General features: G+C 56.1%; 1 protein-coding gene and 1 long non-coding RNA gene across 7 annotated transcripts in view; one reads left to right on the forward strand and one right to left on the reverse strand.

The window, feature by feature from the left end:
- Positions 1–21,445, reverse strand: part of KIRREL3 (kirre like nephrin family adhesion molecule 3) — a 494,261-nt gene that overhangs the window by 26,744 nt on the left and 446,072 nt on the right. For both annotated transcript variants that reach the window (XM_045521700.2, XM_010961692.3), the window contains exons 6-8: positions 13,242–13,399; positions 7,746–7,896; positions 2,783–2,888 (exon numbers count right to left, since the gene is read on the reverse strand). In XM_045521700.2, the coding sequence (XP_045377656.1) occupies positions 2,783–2,888; positions 7,746–7,896; positions 13,242–13,399 (415 nt within the window). The remainder of the gene's footprint in view (positions 1–2,782; positions 2,889–7,745; positions 7,897–13,241; positions 13,400–21,445) is intronic.
- On the forward strand, positions 7,911–19,925 carry LOC123618725 (uncharacterized). Of its 5 annotated transcripts, none has more exons than XR_012503806.1 (5): positions 7,911–9,131; positions 9,266–9,507; positions 10,150–14,285; positions 17,128–18,282; positions 18,747–19,925. It is a non-coding gene; the product is annotated as an uncharacterized LOC123618725 (long non-coding RNA). The 5 variants fall into 5 exon arrangements; XR_012503804.1 differs by having other exon boundaries at positions 10,150–12,631; positions 13,007–18,282; XR_012503803.1 differs by having other exon boundaries at positions 10,150–18,282.

Raw genomic sequence — 21,445 nt, forward strand, 5'->3', positions numbered from 1 at the left:
AAATGGAAGAGGATTAATTATTTCTATCACAGAATCAGGAGGCTGGCGTATCACAGGCGTCAGGCTGCCCGCAGTGCCCCGCCTTTCACACTGGGCCTTGCGCCCCTCCCTGCTCCCTGCGGGGTGGGGCTGGCGGCCCTGAGAGCCTCAGAGGGGAGCAGAGAGGCAGGTGGAGATGTACTTCCGGTGTGCGTGGGCCTGCTCTGCTCACCTTGGGCTCCTGGTCCTGCAGGGCAGCCGAAGTGGCCGCTGAGCCCAGCTGGATGAGGTCCCCTGCCCCCCCCCCTTCCCTGGGGCCCCTTGCTGGGTGCTAGGGTGGAGGAGGGCATATCTCCAATTTCTAAGACCACAGCCTCTGTGCTGAACAGGGAGGAAGGAGTCAAGACTAACGGAAGTAAAGAATCCAAGATCCCTGCAGCCTTGTCAAAGTCAGTTGGGAAAAATCAAGTTACTCATGTGATGCGATGTGCTCAAGGCTTTTCCCCTTGGAGCCCAGCACTACGTCTATGAGCCCTCCCTGAGGCTGAGGGGCTGAGCCGGCAGGGGTGGGCACACGGGCGCCTACCTCCTCCTGCCACAGCCACACCCCACCCTTCCTTCCCAGGTCACCCCAGCTCTCCCACATTTTCCTGAAGGCCAGAAATTCTCCCTGAAAGCCTCTGGAGTCCCAGAGGGAGTCTGATCCACACTGAAGCATTTTGGGGCCGTTTGGCGGATCGGAAGGCCAGGAGGGAAGGGGACAAGTGATCGGTGCACATCTGCAGGGGCCACCTGAACTCTTGGCTCCTCCTTGCATGTGATGGGCTGACCTGGGACTCTGAGCTGCAGGGAAAGATGCAGGTGGAGGGAAACCACAGGTACCTGGAGCCTGGGGAAACCTGCACGGCCTGTGCTTGCTTCTCGGTATGTTTGTTAACTTTTTAGTTTGAAAACTAAACAGAACTTTGTAGTTACAGAAGAGTCACAAGAATGGTTCAGGTGGCTGCCACATCCCCTGCATCCAGATTCACCGGTGGTTAGCATCTTGCCACATTTGCTTTTTTTCCCCACGTTTGCTCTCTGATGATCCCCCCATACGTAGGTTTACACCTTATTACTGTTATCATCATCATTGCTGCTCTGCCTTTTCGACGGTGGTGTCCTGGGAATCAGGCCTAGCTGCCTGGTTTCTTGGGTTATCAGGCACCCTGGCCTGGTCAGAGTTGGGGACGTAGGTAGGTCCTGGAGCAGGGCCCTGCCCTCTGCCCAGCCTGTGAGTGGCTAGGTCCTCAGGTGACCTGGAGGCTGACCGGGAAGAGAAATGGAAGTTGGAAGCTGGGTGCTCTGGTCTGGGGTCCAACAGGTATGCCTGGATGGCTGTGAGTGTGCACGTGGGTGTGTCTGCCCGGTGGTCAGTAGGTGAGAAGGGATGCCCACGGAAACTGGCATTAGAGGTGTTTCCTGGGCACATGATGTCTGGTGTTTGAGGATTATGAGCAGAGAGCAGACAGCAGAGAGACGCTGACCTTGTGGATGGAGCCCAGGTCTCGCAGGTGCAGAGCAGAAGCCTGGGGAAAGCCTCTTTGCGTGCTTCCTTCTGCATCTTTGTCACTTGTCCGAGCCACGCCAGCCCTGACCCCTGGACCTACTGGGCGGTATGACTCCAGGGAGCCTGGAGGTCGCCTGATCTTTCTCCTGCCTCCAGCCTGGTGAACGGTTACATCGACAGCCAGGTGGGTTTTCATCCTATTTAAAAATATCCTCAAGGAAAAAGAGTCTATGCCTTTCCTGGGTTTCTGGTTCCAGAGTTAATTATCTGCACTGCAGGGAGCACTGCCTTATGTCCAACCTGAATCTCTGGCAGCTTCTTTGGCCCATTTCCTCTCATTCTGGCCTCTGGGGCTGCACTGCCCTTGTCTCCCCAGCCTGGGACCATTAGCACCCCTGGCACTGGCTGATGCTGTGGCTTAATGACCTATCTTGATGGTGGAGGCAACGCTGGGCTTTCGCAGGTCTGGGCTGGGGGGAGGGACGGGGCAGAGTGAGGGCCACGGTCAGTTCCACAGGCACCTCAAGGAGGTGGGTGTCTGAGTCGGCCCCTTGAGCGCCTCTGAGGCCACTCTGTCTCTGGAAGTCTTGTGCGGTGATGGCGCCCGCGCAGGAAGGTGCCCAGAGGGGCAGCTCTGCGTGTTGATCTGCTCGGCGAGCCCACGTCATGGAGTACTTAGCGCCTGCCGCACGCCTGCTCCACGCTGGGCGCCGTAAGTGACTAGAGTGCAGGTCCTGCCTCCGAGAAGCTCAGTCAACAGGGAAAGACAAGCGTGTAAAAAGCCGTGGTGCTTTCCGCAGTGCTGTGAGCAGAAGACGCACAGTGACTGTGGATGAAGGATCCCGGGTACCGGTGCGCAGGGCCGGCTGTCCCGGAAATCCTGCCCTACCCGGGCGAAGGGCTGGGTGAGACAGGACTAGAGTCCACATGCTGATTGTGCTGGATCTCCCGGTTGTTTTAACTTTTTTTTCCCCTGGGCCTCTTTCCCTTTTTATAGAAGTAAGGGCTAACAAGCTATTCAAACAGGAGTGCTGTCTTCTGCTTCAGAGGAAGGGGGGTGTGTGTCAATGAAGGAAGGCAAAGTCTACCCCTGGCCAAGGGTGGACAGGTGTGCTGCGAAGGATCCCGGACCCCACGGTGGACCAAGCACTGCGCTGGATGCCCCGGAGCACAAGTGACACCCACGTGATGGGCGGGGGGGGGGGGTTGGAGGGTCCGGTGGCCAGGCCGTGCCTCCCCAGCAGTGCCTCTTACCTGTACTGGGTGACAGCTGGGTTGGCCTTTGCAGAGCAGTGAAACGTGACAACATTGTCCTCCAGCACTGGCTGTGGCTCCACTGACAGGTTGACAAGCGGGGGGTCTGCAGAGAGAAGAGATTCCCTTCTGGGGGACTGTGCATGGTTTGGAGACTGAACCCCCATGGGTAACACGGAGAGTAGAGGAAAGTGATTCCACCACCCCGGGACCCTCAGAGCAGCCCCTCCCCTGGTGGTCCCCTGAAAGCTGGGGGCCTCAGCGGGCTGCTCCCTCACTCCCTGAAAGTGTCCCATCCAGGTGGCCCTGGCGGCAGGGTCAGGGCTCCTGCTGTGGATTCAAGGCTGGATGTTGGGCTGAACAGCCAGCCAGGACGTAGGGCTGCCTGCGCCCTGGGAGCATGCTGCCCACCTTCCAGCTTTAGGGAGAACAAAACACTTAAGAAAGGAGAGGGGAAGAGGGGGTAGGGGGCAGGAGGGGGATGTGGACACTAAGCCCCGTTTAAATACAAACTTTCTGCCTTTGACATGTCTGTTCGTGCCTCTGTGTGTAAGGGTTCTGGTGTGTCTGTTACCTTGAAAGTGGCATTTACAGCCTTTCATCAGCTTAATCATCTCTGCTGTGTCCTGACTGGTGTCACCCAGCCCTCAGATCCCCAGGCTGGGCTCATCTTTCTCACTCAGTGTGATGAGAAGCCCAGCTCTGCAGTGGAGGTGGAGGGGATGGGAAGTCAGAGGGAGGGAGAGAGACAGAGACCTGTGCAGGAGGGGAGGGGCCAGGCAGAGAGAGGCCTAGAGAGGAGAGAGGCATCGAGATGAGGGGAGGGGTGCAGAGAGAGAGAGAGAGAAGTGTAGATGCAGAATAAGAAAAAGAAGCAGGAAACAGAGAAGCAGAGAGCAGAGATGGAGGGAGGTGCAGAGAGAGACTGACATATATGCGGAGACACATAACCAGACAAAGATTTCAGACCAAAAGCAAAAAGACCAAGAGAGACTAAATAGATGGAGGCAGAAAATGATGAGGTGCTGGGGAGAAAGACCAAACGAAATAACGAGGGAACAAGAAGAGACACGGAGGGACCTAGAGATGGAAAGAGAGGAGGAGGGAGCTACGGCACAGAGACACAGGTGGAGAATCGGCCCAGAGAGCGGCCTCGAGTCAGGCTGGCCCTCCTGAGCTCAGGGGAAGCTGGCCCAGGACCAGCTCTAAAAGCCGGGCATCACTGTGCCCCTGGGCTTGCGCTCCAGGGGAGGGGAGACCACAGCTCGCGCCCATCCTTCCTCGTCAGGGCCTGGAGGTCTGGCTGGAGCTCAGCTCTTGGCCGAGTGAAGAGAGCGGCTTGGTGCCTGCATCCCAGCCAGGCCCCTGGGCCACATCTTCCTGCCCGTCCTCACCACTTTGCACAGCAGAGTGCTGGAAGGGCATGAGAACTTTCCAGGGGTCCAGCCCTTTTTCAGAAAAAGAAGTAAGGAGGCCAGTTTCTCAGAGACCATCGAGAAAAATGCCGCCCCTCTAGGTGCGTGTGAAGGGCGCCACGGGGGGAACAAGACAGCAGCCACCAGGCCCAGCTCCTGGCTGAGACGACAGGGGCTTCCCGAGCCTCTCTGAGAGCCATCAGCACAGCCGCCCGGCTGCGGCCCGAGCCCAGCCCACCGCGCAGTTGGGCTCATTTGGCTGCCTGGCCTCCCTGTGCCCTGTCCAAGCTCAAGCCGGGCCATGCCTGCCTGCCCAGCCTGAAGCACCGGGGCCGGGCCCGGGAGATGGCCCACAGAGGCCTGCACTGGTGTCGGCAGACAGCTGGTTAAGACACGGGGAGAGAACGCTGCTTCCTGGGCATCGGTGGCGGGCTGTGCTGGGGCCTGCTCTCCCTGCGTTCTCCCCCAGTTCCAGACGGGGGCCATGATCTGGGAGCCTCCACTACTGGAACAGCTGGCTTGCCGCCTTTTCCTGGAGAGTTAATTACCAGGGAAGTGCTGGGTACTTCAGCGATCTCCATCTTGGTTTTTAAAGCTTAACTCCAGTGGTCACCAAGACACGCGGCCAGGACTAGCCATGAGAGCCTCCTCCCACCTCCCAGGAGAACTCTGCCCCCTGGAGTCCTGCAGCCTCTCCCCAGCCTGTACCCATCACCCCAGTGCTGACCAGCTTGCAGGGCCACTTCAATAGACTCTAAAACCTGCCCCGACCTGGGTGTACTTTATAAAGCGATGAGGCGTGCGGGGCAGGGAGGGGAGCACGCACCTGTTGGAGGACCCCTCCTGCTGCCTGATCCCCTCCTGCACCAACAGTTGCCTTCTCAGTTCACCCTGTGGGTGCCTCTCTCCCGCACCTTCCCTACCTCTCTGTGACATCCTCGGTGCCCAGGAGAACAGGCCCCAGGGATGCTTCCACACTTGCCTGCCTCACCTGTGCCTCCACTCCAGGCCCACAGGTACCTGTGTCCCTCTGTCCACCTGTTTCCTCTGGATGCACAGGATATGAATTTCCAGGAGTCTCCCAGGCTCCAGAGGTAGAAATAGCTTATGTCATATCCAACTATTAAGCATGACTTTAATCCCATTTGTGATGTCGGCTGCATAACTTGCAGGGGGCAGCTTTGATGTAGCTGGTGGAACTGAGATCACATTGAACAGATGTTACAGCTGAGAGTCTGTTAGTGTTTCTATCAGCAACCTGCCTGCCTGCCTGCCTGCGTGTGTGTGTGTGTGTGTGTGTGTGTTCAGGGGGAGTAGTACATCGAGGAGGGGGGTGAGAAGAGAGAGAAACTCCATGACTCAGTGATTTTATAGCACATCCATTTGAAATTTGGCAGCTGGATGCGGAGTCCAGATGTAGCGAGATTTCGAGGGTGTTAAGCTTTCTCTCCCATTACTCAGTCTGGGGGCTTTTGTCTTCCGTTGGGTAACATCTGAAGACCAAGGCAAACAAACAACAAATGTGTTTTTGCTGAGTTTGGATGCTTCTTGGTTGGCTGAGAAAATGAGCAGCTTTGCAAAGGCAGCTCCGATCCAGCCTGTGGTGTCCACAGTAAACAGCTGGATGCTTACTGAATGAACAAAGGAATAAGTTGGTGGGGGTGGGGCGGGTGCAGGGCAGGAGGGAGGAGGTGGAGAGAGCGTGTTCTTTTGCTTGGCAGGAACATGCAGACACCTTCAGAAGAGGGGACGAATGGATGGAGACCTCATCCTGTTGGGACAGTCGGGGGTGGGGGACATGGCGACAGCAGCTGATAGGTGCAGAGTGCCACTGGCTCCCTCCTCAGGTGGCTGAGTCGCCCCTGGAAAGAAAGCCAGCGAGGCCCAGAGACCTGGTCAGGCTGGAGCTCACCTCCGGTGCAGACTGCAGTCTGTGTGCGCTGGGAAGTTGATCATCTCATTAGAGTGTATTTAGAGGACTGTGTTTTAACAGTTGGTGGGCTGTTGTCATGATGACTTTCTTGTTGACAGAAGGGGTTCTTTTGTGTGATGGATCACGGGCTGGAGCAGAAACACTGCTCCCTCGGGGTCGCTCCTGCCAGGGCCCAGAAGCTGACCAGGTGGTCTCTTTTGTGGGGTTCCGGGGCTGGCATCGGCCTCCTGACCAGCTGGGGGACTGGGGTGGGGGAAGTGGGGAGCGGACGGTGGCCATGTGTGTCTGGGCGTCCCACCTCTGAGGGTTACAACAGTTTCTTATGCCCTCTGGAGCCTAAACTGCATCTGCCAGGATTCCAGACCGAGGGAAGCCTGCTCCCTGGCTCCCGAGATGGGCTCTGGAAGCCCTAGGACATGGCCCCTCCAGACTCCAGATCCGTGGAGAGCCACGTGGAGGGCAGAATCCAGGCGCCTTAGGTGAGCCAGGGCTGTTGGGGAGTGTCTTTACGTGGATTTGGTTTAAAGTGAGTAAAATGACAGGGAGGAAGTGAATGCCAGACTGCAGCTCTGACCTGGATCTTCAAGGGCCTCGAAACAAAGCCACCAGCACGTGGTGACATCATGCTCCGGGGCAGGGGTGGGCGGGAGTTTAAGAGAAGAAAAGTCGACTTCCAAGGGCTGATATTTCCAGTCTGAACCAGCCCAGCAGTGAGAGGCCGTGGGCTCCCCTGCCGGGATCGCCTTGTTCCCGGGCCAACAGACACTTTCGACTTCAGGAGCCTCCTTAGGTGACTTTTGGAATGTGGTGCAGGCGGAGTTTTAAAGCATCATTATTGTTAATGGGAAGCATAATAACCAACATAGGCTGAGGGCTCCCGGTGCGGACCTGTGGGAGAGGAAGGGCCAGCTCGGGCTCTGGGGAGCTAGGCTGCCTGCCTCTGACCCCCGTGCGGCCTTGGGTGCCTCGGTTTCCTCCGAGAGGGACCAAACGGCTGTTGTAAAGATGAAAGGAATATATGTATGTTCATGTAAGACTGAAACATTACGCTGTGCACCAGAAATGGACACAACATTGTAAACGGACTAGACTTCAAAAAACAGAAGAGTTAAAAAAAAGACTGAATGATAGAGTATGTGCAGAGTATGAGCTGACTCAGGGATGTTCTTCCTGCTCCGCTTCCCTCCTTGACTGGCCCTTCTGCAAGGGGGGCCCAGGCACCCTCTGCAGGGCGTGGAGCTGTGCTTCCCCACTCTGGAGCCCCAAGTGCCTTCTGATCCCAGCGTCCCTGCTCTGGCTTCCTCTCCAAGAAAGGCGTGGGGCTGCCTGGCCGGGCCAGCAGGGCCCGGGCTGACCATGCTATTCATTGCTGTGGAAGATCTACCTTATACAGGTGTGGAAATGTGGCTTGAACAGGCCGTTTGCAAAGGACTCTTATCTGTGTTGTTTTAAGAAGACTGTCACCCTCATCTGTGACAGTATAAGAAGGACCAGATGGTCCTATGGGCGCCCATAGATACACAAGCGCCGGTCCACGGAGATGACTGACCCAGGTCCTGCCTCCAGCTGTCCCTCAGGGGTGTGGCTCTGGGCCTCAGGCCAGGTCAGTACTCACGTTGGATGTCAATGGTGACCGAGGTCTCCTTCCCTCCGGGGATGGCTTTGTTGGTGGCTCGGCACACGATGCTCTGCCCGTTCTCCACGTCGCCGGGGGAGATGAAGAGGGTGCTCACGATGCTCTCACGCTTGCCGTCTCGAAGTAGGGTCTGGGAGGAGGGGAGAGAGGGCCTCATGTCACTCATAACTCGGCTGGGATTGCCTGGGCGGATGGGGGAGGACACGCCAGCCTCAGAGAGGAGAGGGGCGTGCTGTGGGTAGAGGCGGTCAGCTCAGGACACCCGCGGGCATCCATCGCCACCGAGAGCTGGTGGTGGGGGTTACCCTTGGCCCCCTGGCCTGGCTGAGCGCAACGCTGTGGGAGGAGAAAGGAACTAGAAGGTTTTCCATCGTGTGTGAAAATCAGCCTGGGCTTGTCCACCCTGATGCATGGGTCCCATGGAAACCAGCTCCCACTGTCTGTGCCTGGCCTGGGAGAGTCTCTGCGTCTGCGGGAGGCACTGAGATGGAGGCCACAGATGGGAGATGTGTGGGGGCCGTGCAGTTTGGAGGGTGGGGGTGAGGGTGAGGGTGGGACCAATGCACACTGACCCTTCCATTGCTTCACCTGTATAAATCCTTTCAACTTTTCAGTCATTTCACCTCCTGGCCTCAGTAGAGCTCTGACCGAGCCACAGGCAGGACAGATGCTGTGATCTTCCACTTGACCGGGGGCAAAACAGGTGCGATCAAGAGAGGGCGTGGAGCTGACCGAACTCACTTCAGGGCGGTGGTGAAATAAGTAAGACGGGCTTGGAGTGGGCTTTGTAATAGCCTCTCCCTCAACTCGTGTGCACCCGGAGCCTCAGAATGTGACCTGGCTTGGAAACAGGGCCTTCACAACTTAGTCAAGTCACTAGTAATCAGTTAAGGATCTTGAGACAAGATCACCCTGGATGTAGAGTGGGCCCTAAACCCAATGACTGGTGTCCCTGTAAGAAGAGGAAAGACACAGGGAGACACAGGAAGGAGGCCGTGGGAAGAAGGAGGCAGAAACTGGAGTGATGCTATCAAGGAATGCCGGGAGCCAGGACGGTCCTCCCTGGCCTTTGGAGGAAGCCCAGCCCTGCCCACACCTTCATTTCAGACTTTTGGCCTCTACAGCTGTGAGACAATAAACTTTGGTTGTTTGAAGAAACGAGTTGTGCTACTTGGTCACGGCAGCCCCAGAAACTAATGCCAGGCCTAAATTTAGGTCTCCTGTCTTCCCCGTGACCACGAGGTCATTCCCCACAGCAGCTGCTCTCCGTCCCTGCTGCCACCGCTTCCTCCCCTGCGCCCCGTTCCGGCCACCTCCCCATCAGCTTGGTGCTCTGCTCCCTGAGCTCCCCGACGGCCCACTAAGGTGGGTGCGTGCCGGGGAGCGGGCTGGGCAGGAGGGCCACTAGGAGTGGGGGGACTGGACTTGCTCAGTGCGCCCCAGAGAGGAACCTGACCCTACAGGGAAGTGGTGCCTGACACCGTCTTGTTTTATCACAGCCAGAGCCAAGGAATAGAAGAATAGGCTACTTGCTCAGATCCTTCCTGGAAAGAACCCCAACATCATCTCTAATCCTCACAGGACCCTGGAGGAAGGGCGTCTTGTTTCCTAAATAACAGAAGAGAAAACTGAGTTCAAAGTGAGTCAGGACCTTGCTGGGCAGGGCTGGGATCTGCACCTGAGAATGGTGATCCCTGCGCCCACGGCCCCCCACCACGGCCTCTGGAGACCCTAGAAAGCGGTTAGTGTGACCTCACTTAAAGGTGGGAACATTAAGACGATTAAGGAGCCTCCGAGTTTAGCAGTGACATGCAGGCTGCTGGACCCTGCCTCTGGGTCCCCAGTTCAGTGGCCTCCAGCACCAGGGGAACAGGACTTGAGCCTCGGTCCAGAACAGCTCATCCTGCTGTAGATAAAGCAAGACTCAGATGGCAGAGGGATCCACAGAGCAGGGCAGCAGGCCTGGACGCGGGGTGGTGGCCTCAGCCCTGGGCAGAGGGATCTCGGAGAGGGATGGAGGGTGACGTGGTCAGTCCCAGGCGCCAGTGGGGTGAGGGTCTTCAGCTCAGCCTCAGGGCCAGGGTGCTAAACTGGAGGCCAGCAAACGGGGGTGGGGTTGGAGGTGGGGGTGGTTTAGCCCCAAGCCCAGCCGGAGCCCAGAGCTCAGCCGAACCATGGCAACGGGCTGGCTCAGGGCTTTTCAGCAGACCTCACGCATCTATAAATAGCCAAGTGATAATAAGAACAATTTCCTGGATGAAAATAAGACCTCGGGGTTGGGGTGGGGGAGGTGGGGAGGGAGAGCCGTTTTGTTCTTCCTTCTCCTTTTCTTTACTTTCCCGTTGTGCTAACAGGGACATTTACATAAATTTTACTCTGCCAGGAACTGACAACAACGGCTTGCTCTGCTGAGGGGTGGAGGGGAGCAGGGCCGACCGGGTGCCTGCCTGCCGGAGGGGAGGAAGGGGCCCGAGCTCCTAATTAGGCCCCTGGCTGCTGCCCTGCTCCCTGCATACAGGGGCTTCTCTCCCAGAATGATGATTAATGACATATTTACTGTGTCCAGGCGTGTGCTTTTCTGGGAAATAAAAATTCTGGTTCAAGTTGTTTGTTCCACCTAATTAGGGAAGGGGAGATATGTTCATTAAGCAAGGGCAGAGCTCAGCGCCCGCTCCCCAGGGGAGGCCCTGAGCACCCCACCCGGGCCCCCAGCTCGCAGGTCCAGTTCGTGGGGAGGGAGCCAAGCCTCGGGGAGAAGAGCTGGGCCTCCATCTTCTCACCCCAGTTCCTCCTTCCCTCGTTCCTCCCTCCGCACCTTTCCTTTCTTGCTCTGGTAGAAACCTCGCCTGGCCTCCCTTCTTCTCATATGCTAATGAAGCCCTTGGACTTTGCGGTCTGGGCCAGGTGAACATTCTCTCATCTGCTGATTCTTGTCACAGTCCCGCTTCCCTGTCTTCCTTGCTCCTTCTTCTGTCTTCCCTCCCCTGAACTTGACTCTGGGGACACCCCGGGGCCCCAGCCCCCCACCTCCTGCTTCAGAAACCTTCATAAGCACACACATCAGCGCAGGGGGAGGGGGTGTCAGTGGATTATTAATGGTGAGTCACTCATTTCTGGGGCCACCATCTCCAAGGCCTGGGGCAGCTCTCCCTCCAGCTTGAGGGGCACTAGTGTGAACCCGATGGCAGCTCCTGCAGGTCCACTAGGACCCAGCCCACCTGTATGTGCAGGTAGGGACCAGGAGTGGGCATACATGCCTCACCTGCAGGGGTGAACATGCCAGGGCAGAGGCCTGCCTGGGTGGGCTTCCGCCCCTCTGCCTGTGTGCGTGTGTGCGGACTGCTTCTAAAGAGCTTTCCTGACTGTCCCAGAGGCTGTGGGAGTCTTGGGGCTCATCCCTGGACCCTGCCTGCCTTCCTGTGCTGCTTCCTGTCTGTGCACCCGGCTCCCCTGTCCTACCGGGAGGGCAGGCACTTGGCATTTAATTGGCAGTGGCGGTGGCAGGGCTGGGCTGGTGGAGGGAAGACTGCACGTGGTGTGAGGTTGTCCAGCGTGGGCAGCTGCTGCCACTCTGCTCTTTCCAAAGACCCCAAGCCTCAGCTGGGCAGTGGAGAGCTAGGCTGAGCCCCTAGAGGTGGGAGGCCTGGTGACGCCTGCTTCGTCACAGGTGAGGGAGGATGGAGGTTTGGAGGGAACGCAGTGTGGGTGCCCCAAGCCTGGTGCTAAATCTGGGATGTTCATTGATATGCACACAGCCTGGAAAGGGCTGGAGCGGCCTGATTGCCTGGCAACAAGGCCTCCTCTCTCTCCCCAGTCACCCACCTCGCCCACCTGCTGGGTCCCTTTGTTTCTCTCTTTTACCATCTCTCTGCTTCCGCTTTTAGTTGGTCCAAGGCTTGTGGGTTACCGTTAAATGTTAATGCCGTTTCCCCTTTTAACAGCTATCTAGGGGATCTACTGGGTGCCTGTTCTCACGTGTTTTGAATAAGGCCGTAATAGGAGGTGGGGATTTGCACAGTGCCTTTTGCCCCAGACCCTGCATCCTCAGGGGCTGAACCCCAGTCTTGTGCCCCAGGGGCCAACAGGGGTGCCCTTCACAAAGACGGCCAGGATGAGTGGCAGCTGCATCTAAAGGAAGGACTCCAGCCACTAAGATGGACAGATGGGATGGAGGGTGCTGGGGTGACTGGTGGTTTCAGCCACTGGTCTGCAGTATTTTATGAAGACAGCCCAAGCAGACTGACACAGAGTCCCTGATCCAGACCCTTTGTTTTACAGACAAGGAGACTGAGGTCAAGAGCACAAGACTTTTCTGAAGTTACACAGCAGGGGTGGAACCCAGCCCCCTCCCTGCTGAGGGCTGTCATTCCCATCTTGGGCGGTGGGAATGTGACAGGGTTGGGTGGGGTAGAGGGTGGAGTGTGGCCTCCCTGCTCTGGTCCGCAGTCACATGGGGCCAGGCTCTCCCAGGGGCCTTTTCCACGTGGATGAGGACAAAATGCTGGGTATAAGGAATGGGGGCATGTCCTCTGGGACACAAACCCTGGCAGAGGCCAGGCCAACCCAGCCTCAGGGGGGGACGGGACAGACTGGAGGGACACGCCCTTCCTTCTTCACCCTTGTCTGGATGGTCATTCCCTGAGAAAGGCGGTGGACCCAGGGCTGTTCGGTTTGCATACCGGAGGCCTGTTCTCAGCTGTTTGCTGTCTCTAGGAGCTAGCCAGCCCTGGGAGGGACAGTCCTTCCTCAAGATGTCACAACATCATAAAATACAGAAAATATGGAACACGACAAACACAGGGACCAGTTCAGGGCCCTTCCGACGCATGGCATCTCGTGTGAATTAGAGAAAAGCGTCCCAGCAGGTAGGTACAGTAGGGCGCAGGGTTTGGCAAGGGATTAGGGGCTGGATTCGGCCCTCCCTGGTCCCCTCCCGCCCTCCCCAGCCAGGCACCTGGGGCAGAAAAGTACCTAAACAGCCTCACTGGGCAGCCCTGGGGAAGCGGCCAGCTTGAACAAATGAAAATCTAGGCCATCAGTCAAGTGTGAACTTCAGAGAGACAAGGAGTAATCTTCAGTATAAGTATGGCCCAGAAGTACGCCCCATGCCATATTTGGGACATACTTACACTAAAAAGTTATTTGCTGTTTAGCAGAGATTCAAGTTTAACTGGGTGTCCTGTATTTTATCAGGCACTGGCCACTTCTGGAGTCTCCTCCTCTGACCACTCTGTCCTTAGGGTCTTCCCCAAGCCCAGCGATTACCCCAGGGAAGAGAGAGAGGAGGAGAGACAGAAAAGGTCAGATAAAGAGCCACAGCAGGAGAGAGGAAAAGAAAGACACAGAGAGGCGGAGAGATAAAGAGCCAGAAAGAAAAAGCAGCAGAAAGTCACAGACACAGAGCAAGGGCGGCAGAGGGATGAGGGGAGGCGGCCCCTCCTCGCAGCCCCCTCCCTCCGTCCGCCCTGGCCTCACCTTGGAGTAGGTGGCCCCGTTGATGACCTCTCCCTTCCGCAACCAGATGATGGAGGCTGCAGGCTTGGCGTTGTCTGCGTGGCAGGTGAGGTTGAGGGGGTCCCCGGCCCGCAGGCTGATCACGGGCCCCCCCAGGATGACAGGATCGTCGGGCGGCACTGCGGGGAGACGGAGTGGGGAGAGGTCAGGCTGAGGGCGCCCTTCCCCTCGGGCTGGGCTGATTTTATGGAGACGATGACAAACTGTAATGATCATTCTTTAAAAAAGTGCATAATCCCCTGTATTGTAACAGCAGCAGCAGCAGCAGCAGCAGCAGCAGCAGCAGCAGCAGGGATCCCTGACACCCCGACACTCTCCCGTGTTTATTTGCAGAGAACATTCGTGTCATCATCTCATCCCGCGGGGCAGCCTGCGAGGGGACAGGGCAGACCCGGTTCACAGATCGGGAAGCATGGCTGCTGCCCGGATAACACTCCCAGTTTCTTTCTTTTTAACTTCTCTCTTTCTTTTCTCTCTCCCTCTTTTTAAACAGAGCCCTATCACATCTGTTGTCCGATTGAATCCTCACGACAATCTTGCGAGGTAAACATTGTTAGCCCAATTACACAGACCCGGAAACCGAGGCTCAGCAGGATTAAGTGACTTGCTCAAGGTCCCTTAGCGAGTGACTGGCAGAGCCAGGGCTGGAAGCAGGTCCCCGGACACTCAGAGCACCAGGCTGGCCACTTCCCTCGCAGGGGACAGGTGACAGGCCACTGCTGAAGGCCGAGACGGTGTTTCAGAGGACCGTGCTACCCCTGGCATCTTCTTAGCACTTAAGTCACCCAGAGCGGCTCCAACCCCTCATCACAGAGTCAGACAATCTCTCCTGCCCGTTTCTTCCACTCCATTTCATAGTAGTGTGGTTTCCGCCTAGAAACGGGGAGTGCCCACAGCGCCCAGCACAGAGCCCAGTGCCTGGCAGAAGTTCCATAAACATCGGCCAACTCCAACAGAGTCACACCTTCCATCCCCATGATGAGCATGGGGTATGGGGATAGGCAGGTATGAAGATGGGTGACCACTGTCGGGAGAAAAGGCCCAGAGAAATTAAGTGACTGAACTAAGGTCACAGAGCCTCTTCTGATGTTCGTGCTTGTGGACGCACAAGGGTCTCAGGCCTCTGCTGCTCCCCGCCTTTCCTCCCTGGACAAACCAGAAGGGGCAGGGCCCCCTGGAGACCACCTGAAGAACCCCTGGTCTTCCTCTCCTGGGGAGGGGCCAGTCAGTCAGTTCTGGAGGCCTGGGGCGGGCTGGGCTGCAAGTCTGCTCAGTGAGTAGATGTAGGGGTCATTGGGTGAGAAGTTGGGATCTTTGCACAAAGGGCCTCCTTTGCCCAGTAGCCAGAGAAAGGCCCTTCCAGCCGGGAAGCGCGCGACCTTCTGCGCTTGCAGACTGGGGGAGCCGGCAGCTCCAGGCAGAGGAGGCCAGCCCTGACCTAGTAGCTCGGCCTTCCAGTGCCCCCACTCCCACCTGCCACTCCCTCCTGCTCCTCCCTGGATCCTCAGGAAACTCCAGGAGACCCTGGGGCCAGGTAAGTACCCAGAGCAGTGCACCTTCAGCTGGTGGCTCTGGCCCTGCCCTTCCTGGCCTCCAGGAGGCCTGGTTCAGGACTACAGCCCAGCGAGTGCCAACCCTCAAGCGTCTATTTTCTAAGGGAAAAACTCTAGGGCTTCCAAGTTGCTCTCAGCAGCTCCAGGACTCCAGCACAGTCCTGGCCCAGGAAGGAAGTCGGCCTCATTCAACCCTGCTCAGCCTCCCAGGGGGCCCTGGGTGCAGGCAGATAGTGAGTGTGGGCTGGACGGTGAAGACAGCCCCCCATCCCCGCCCAGCCCTTACCCCCTCATTAGTGCCAGAGGCCTCCTTGGTGCGGGTGTGGCCAGAGAGCCACGGGGAGGCTAATGAGGGCTTTCCAGAAATGGGTGGTGGGTGTGACAGTGCTGAGGAGGGGATTTTATCTCTGAGCTACGGCCCTTCCAGAGGGGAGGGCTGGGCTGGGCTGGGGTTCCCGCCCTCCCTCTGCGGTGGCAGCTTTCTCCTGCTCGCTGCTCTGCATGGAGGCCCTCAGGCCCAGCCTGCGGAGGGCCAGGGAGATTGGAAAGGACCATCCGAAGCTTCAGGAACAGGATAAATATCTGACCATCGTGTCTCTGGGCCTCCCCAGTGGTGAGCCAAGGGGGCGCGATTGTGCAAAGTGCCTGAGATCAGAGGCTGAAGCGGGAAGGCCGTCCCCTTTCCCGCTTCTATTTCCTCAGATATAAAAGGTGATCTGGAACCTTCCCCTGGGCACTGACGTTTGTTGGGTCTGAGACAGTGATTCTCAGCCTTGGCTGCATTTTACACAGTATTCTAGGGGAGGTGATAAACAGAAATGTCCCATTGCTGGGCCACACCAGCTAAATCCCCATCCTGGGAGGTGGACCCGAGCATCAGGGCTTTTTAAGGCTCCCAGAGGATTCCAGGGTGTGACCAGGTTTGAGAACTGACTGTCTCTGGGCCTTTGCTCAGCGGAACCTCCTACGATCACAGCGTAGAGACTGAGGGGGCCCTTCCTTCCTGCTTCTCTGGTGCTGTGTTTTGTTTTTGTTTGTTTGTTTGTTTGTTTTTAATGGAGGTACTGGGGATTGAAGCCAGGACCTCGTGCATGCTAAGCATGTGCTCTACCACCGAGCTCTACCCTCCACCCAAGGATGTCTGGTGCTGTGTTTTGGAATATTGGGTTAGAGGAGGGAAGAGGGAAGTGGGACTGTGCTGCGTGTGTGCTCAGGCTCACTCACACACACACACACACCCCCTCAGAATGGGCCCTGATTACATCTTCCTGAATAAGTGGTTATCACGCCGGTTATTCATGTAACCATGCATTATTGATCGGCCTCCGCCTCGGTGCACAGCAGATGGGGTGGGGGGTGTGGATGGGGCTGGGGTGTGTGGGGGCGGGTGGGGGGAGGAGGGGGAGGTTTGAGGGCCAGCAGGCTGAATAGAAATCAACAGTCGCTCTTGGCAGCTGTGGCTCTGACGGGAGGGGGCACTCATTACCCCTCCATTTAGATGGGGGCCCGGAGCTGGGGGCCAGGAGGGGAGAAAGTCTCAAGCAGCCCGAGCCGGAGATGCATTATTCATACATCAAGCCCTCTCCGGATTGGTTATTATCCTGAGCCACTGTAGAGCTTGGTCTCCTAATTTTTAATCACAGAGAAGGTGGAAGCATTAGCCTTTTGTGATTAATCCGGAGATAAAAATAGTTGACTGTTTCGGTGTTGTGCTTGCTGTCAGTCAGGAAAAAATGCATTAACCGTTGGGTGACTGAGGCCTGGAGGACCTGAGCGGTTCAGAGACAGAGCAGGTCCCTAGAGCTGGAAGGCTCAGCCCGACGGGCTGGTGGGAGTGAGAACCCAGCGCTGACTGGCTCCTCAGTGCTGCTTATGAAAGGGACATCCTGCGGCTGAGGGTCCCACCGTCGTGGGCTGGTTGGCTCTTTGCAGGTTACTCTCTTGCCATCCAGGAGTTGGGCCGGCGGCTGGGGGGCCTTCCTCCTTGCTCTGCCCCTCTCGGGCCACCAGCCCTGCAGACGGCGCCGCACGCGTGGCTGGGCACTGTGGGGTGCCCCCCTCCCTGTGCGGGAGGGAGCCCCTGAGGACTTTCTCCCGGCTCTGCTGCCAAGGGCGAGGGGGCTCGCGTGGGGAGGCGGGCAGGGAGGCAGGTGCAGCTCGGCGCTGACAGAGAAGGAAACCGAGGCCAGAGAGGACAGACTGCGCAGAGCTCCAGCGAGTGAGGGCAGGGAAGGAGGGGGGGGCCAGCCCGGCTCCACCAGGGAGGTCAAGCTTTCATCTGCTTTGTGCACTAGGGCTCTTCATGCCATTTTACGGAAGTAAGAGATTCTGTGGCTGGAGGTTTGTGGAATGGCCCCTAGCCCCACGGCTGTCTCTGAGAAGGGCTCCCACGATCAGAAGGCCTTGGACTTCTGGACTGGAGCCTGTGCCAGCAGTGGCCATCTGGCTGTCCTTCCCACAGGACGTCGGCTGCACAGACGGCAAAGTGGGGCTGGGTTCAGAGGGTTTCCGCCCCAGCCTGGAACTGCTCTCTGCCTCAGTGTCTGGCAACCACAAGGCATCAGGTCCATTTGAGTCCTTGGTCTTGGTTTGTGGGGTTGGCCAACCTCGCCCGGACAGGCTGGGAAAATTCCCTCGGTGCCAGGCCATGGGCAGCCCTCTGAGATTTCCTCCAAAGTCCAGCTGGTCACCTAAGTGGCCCTTGCTGGGCGTCCAGAAGTCCCCGGATGCTCTGCCAGCCCAGACGATGTCTCCAGAGATGGTAGATGGGGCACAGCTGCCAAGGGAAGTCACAGCTGCACGGATGTGGAGGTTACGACGCCAGTGGCAGAGGTGGGAGGTCAGCAAGGTCATCCTCCCCCTCCCCGGGAATACCTCGTGGACACTAAGCTTCTTGGAGGGCAGGCCCGCCCCAGTCTTGTTCAACTTATGTACGGCGAGTTCTCCACCAGCAGTCTGGTAAAAACACGGTCTGGTTGTGTCAGTGCTCTGCTCCAGGACCTCCAGGGGCTCCACACTCTCCTTGGAACATAATTTGAACTCCTCTCAGTTGCCTACAAGCACCTACAAGCGCCTACAAGTGCCTACAAGTGCCTGCACCCCAGCCCCATCCTGCCCCTGGGACATGGTTCCCCTCAGCCACGCAACCCTCACCACGCCCCACCCCATGGCTTTTCCATCTGGAATGCTCTTTTCTGTATCCTTATCCCACTGGCTTCTCCCTGTCAATGACAGCGCAGCTTAAATGTCACATCCTCGGTGAGGATGGCCAACCTGCATAACAGCCCCTCAATCACTCTCCATCACACCAGCCCACTTCAGTTTTCTTTATCGCTGGATTCATTTATTATCTCCCTTTACTGGAAAGGAGGCTCCCTGAGAACAAAGACAGACCTTGTCTGTCTTGGTCACTGCAGCGTTGCCTTGTCCAGATCTGTGCCTGGCATTCGGTAGGCTTTCAGTAAATATTTGTTGACTGAATAAATGAAAGATCCTGGGTGAGGGGTCTGTCATGGGACTTTGCTTCTGAGGCCAGCAGTTTGAGTGCTGCGTGTGCGCAGAGGAGTAGGTAGAGCTGGGGGTGGCAGGTGAGAACTGGCTAGGAAGTCTCTGTGGCTTGGTCTTGGGCGACTGACTGCTTGTTGCCATTTCTGAAGAGGGGAAGCCTGGGCGGGAAGGGCTTCGGGTGGTGGTGGTTCTCAGCCTGTTTTCTTGGAAGCATAAGATCCCTCGGTCAAAGAGGGACCCCAGTCTGGTTTGTCTGGGTCATAGGCTGGGGAGAAGGCTGCAGGCAGGCAGGATGACAGCTCAGAGGGCCCTTGGCTTGGAGGGAAGAGGAGGTTTGCCCCCGAAGAGGCTTGTCTTTGCATCAGGTTCAGCTCCCGACTTTTCTTCCTCCATGTCTTTCTTTCAGCCTCTTCAACGTCACAGTCTGAGTAGTTGAGTAAAACCAGACACATCCTGCCCTCTTGGAGCTGATGGGGAGAACTCTGCTTCTCAAAGTGTGTGCCTGGGATAGACCTGCAGCCTCCGCACCACCTGGGAGCTTGTTAGAAATGCAGATGGGGTGGGAAGGGATAAATTGGGAGCTGGAGATTTGTAGATATGTAAAACTACTATATGTAAAATAGATCAACAACAAGTTTATACTGTGCAGCACAGGGAACTATATCCAGTATCTTGTAGTAACCTACCATGAAAAAGAATATGAATAAGAATGTATGTATGTACATGTATGATGGAAACTTTATGCTGTGCACCAGAAATTGACACAACATGGTAAACTGACTATACTTCCATAATAAAAAAAAGAAATACAGACACTTGTGCTCCTCCTCAGGACCACCTAAATCTGAATCTACACTTAAAAAAGACCCAGATAATGTATATGTACACTGATGTCTGAGGAGTACTGCTCTGGAGGCCTCTGAGGGTGGTTATAAACGGACGAGTGCTTTGTAAAAAGGCTCACCAGATAATGAGAACACGTGTGGGCCCTTTGTCCCTTGATTGGCCCCCTGTTGCCTTCGTGACTCTCTGGGCTAGTGTTCTGCTCACTGGACACTGGGTTTGAAGGCAGAACCCAGTATGAACCGGTTTCATAACAGGCACGGGCAGTTCTTTATCTTGGGATGCTGGAGTTCCTTCTTTCCCTGGATCACTCTTACCCAGCCTTCCAGATTTAGCTAAGGGGTTGCCTAGTCCATAAGGTCTTTCTGGGATCTCCTGGTTGGATCAAGTGACTTTTGTCTGTGATCCCATAGCATCCCAGGCACCCTTCTGTCTCAATATATAACCTCTTCTCTGGAAACGATTTGCACGTTTGTCTCTCTCCTGGACAGCAGCCTCATCCATCCTCGGTCCCTGTCACCTGGCAAAGCACCTGCCACTCTGTAAATATCCCTTATGTGTTTCCTGAGCCAAACCTGGCTTGAGTCCATCCCTTTACAAGCTGTATGATTGCGGGCGAGTTATATAATCTGACAACCTTAGCCCTCTTACCTGGGAAGTGGGACAATAAAGATAACTGCAGGGTTGTTGTGAGGGCTACCTTTATGATGTGAAGAATGAGGAGAGCTTTGTAAAGGGTGAGACAGACATCACGTCCAGTTTTTAAGAATAGTATTTAGTTTTGTTTATGTGGACAACACTGGGCCAAGGGCCCTCCTGTTTTATTCTCAGTATCCTTTGAAACAGGTGCTATTAGGATCTTCCCATTTTGTAGATTAGGAAACTAGAGGTCAGAGAGGGCAAATTACTGAGCTAAGTAACACAGCAGGTAAGGGGTAGGGTTGAAATTTAGATCCAGGTTTGTGTGATCCTGTGATAGGTTCTGCTGGAGTCAGAGCAGCGCACGGACCGCGCCTGGAGCTGGGGCAGCGCTTCATAGCCCTTCCCACCCAACCCCCTGCCCCCAGCCTCTATTCCTGCGCATTCAGACCCTGCATTCCTAAGCTGATTTCAGAGGGCTCAAGGAGGCGTGGGCCTGGCTCGCAGTTTGTGATCGAGAGACGTCTGCTAAGGGAGTGGAGGAATGATTCTTGCTGCTCAGATCCAGGGTGGGGCTCCCTTTTGTCATTCTGCCCTGTCCTCAGGTTCTGGGCCGCGTGTCCTCCCAGCCTCCAGCTTCCTCGCGGGCATAGATGCGCCACCTAATGGCCAAAGTGCAGAACTGCAGAATGTAAAGAGGACTGAGATGCACCAGTTTTTTAGGGTCTGCTTTTCAGGGCCAGCTCAAAGTGCGTTCAGAAAATCCATCCTCTGCGTGCCAGGCCCTGTTCAAGGCACCGGGGACACAAAAATCCTGCCTGGGTGGAGTTTATATTCTAGTGAGAGAGACACAATAAATGGATAAATACATAATACGATGTTGGGTGTTCGTAAGTAGTTCTAATTAAAAATAAGAACAGGCAGGGAACAGGGAAATCCTAAGCTGGCCTCCAGGGTCCTCTTCTGGTTTTCTCCCGGCCTCTCTCGATGCTGCTTTCTGTCTTCTTCCCACCCGTAACTGTTGGTCATCCCTGGGGCTTGCTCTTGCCTGCATACGTCATTCTAAACTCCATCCATTGCTTTCCTGTGGACTGAGCCAACATCTGCATGTTGATAACCCCCAAATAGGCATATCTCCTATTTTGGGGAATGGCACCACCATTCAGTTACTAAAGCCAGAAATCTGTGCGTCTTTCTGGATTCTATTCTCCTTCACCCGGCGTTGCTAACCATCCTGGTTAATTCTCTGAAATAGTTCTCAAATTTGTCTCTTGTCGACAGACTCAGACACAGAGAACAAACTTATGGTTACCAGGGGGCAAAGAGGGTGGGAAGGGATAAATTGGGAGTTTGAAATGTGCATCTCTTGAGGAGTGATGGAAATGTGAGCTACCTTGACTGTGATGGTGGTTTCACTGATGTATATGCATCTGTCAAAATTCGTGAAATTGTGCATCTGAGATATGTGTAGTTTACTGTACAGAAATCACCACTATAAAGGTGTTAAAAAGAAACAACACCAACTCAAGAATACTTGCTGACATTAATGATGACTACAAGCAGAACTGAGTACCATAGGTAAGAAAGGAAGAGAAACAATTTTGTCTTTGTCATCCCCAACAG

This window comes from Camelus bactrianus, chromosome 33 (assembly GCF_048773025.1).
Source record: "Camelus bactrianus isolate YW-2024 breed Bactrian camel chromosome 33, ASM4877302v1, whole genome shotgun sequence".
Lineage (NCBI taxonomy): Eukaryota > Metazoa > Chordata > Mammalia > Artiodactyla > Camelidae > Camelus > Camelus bactrianus.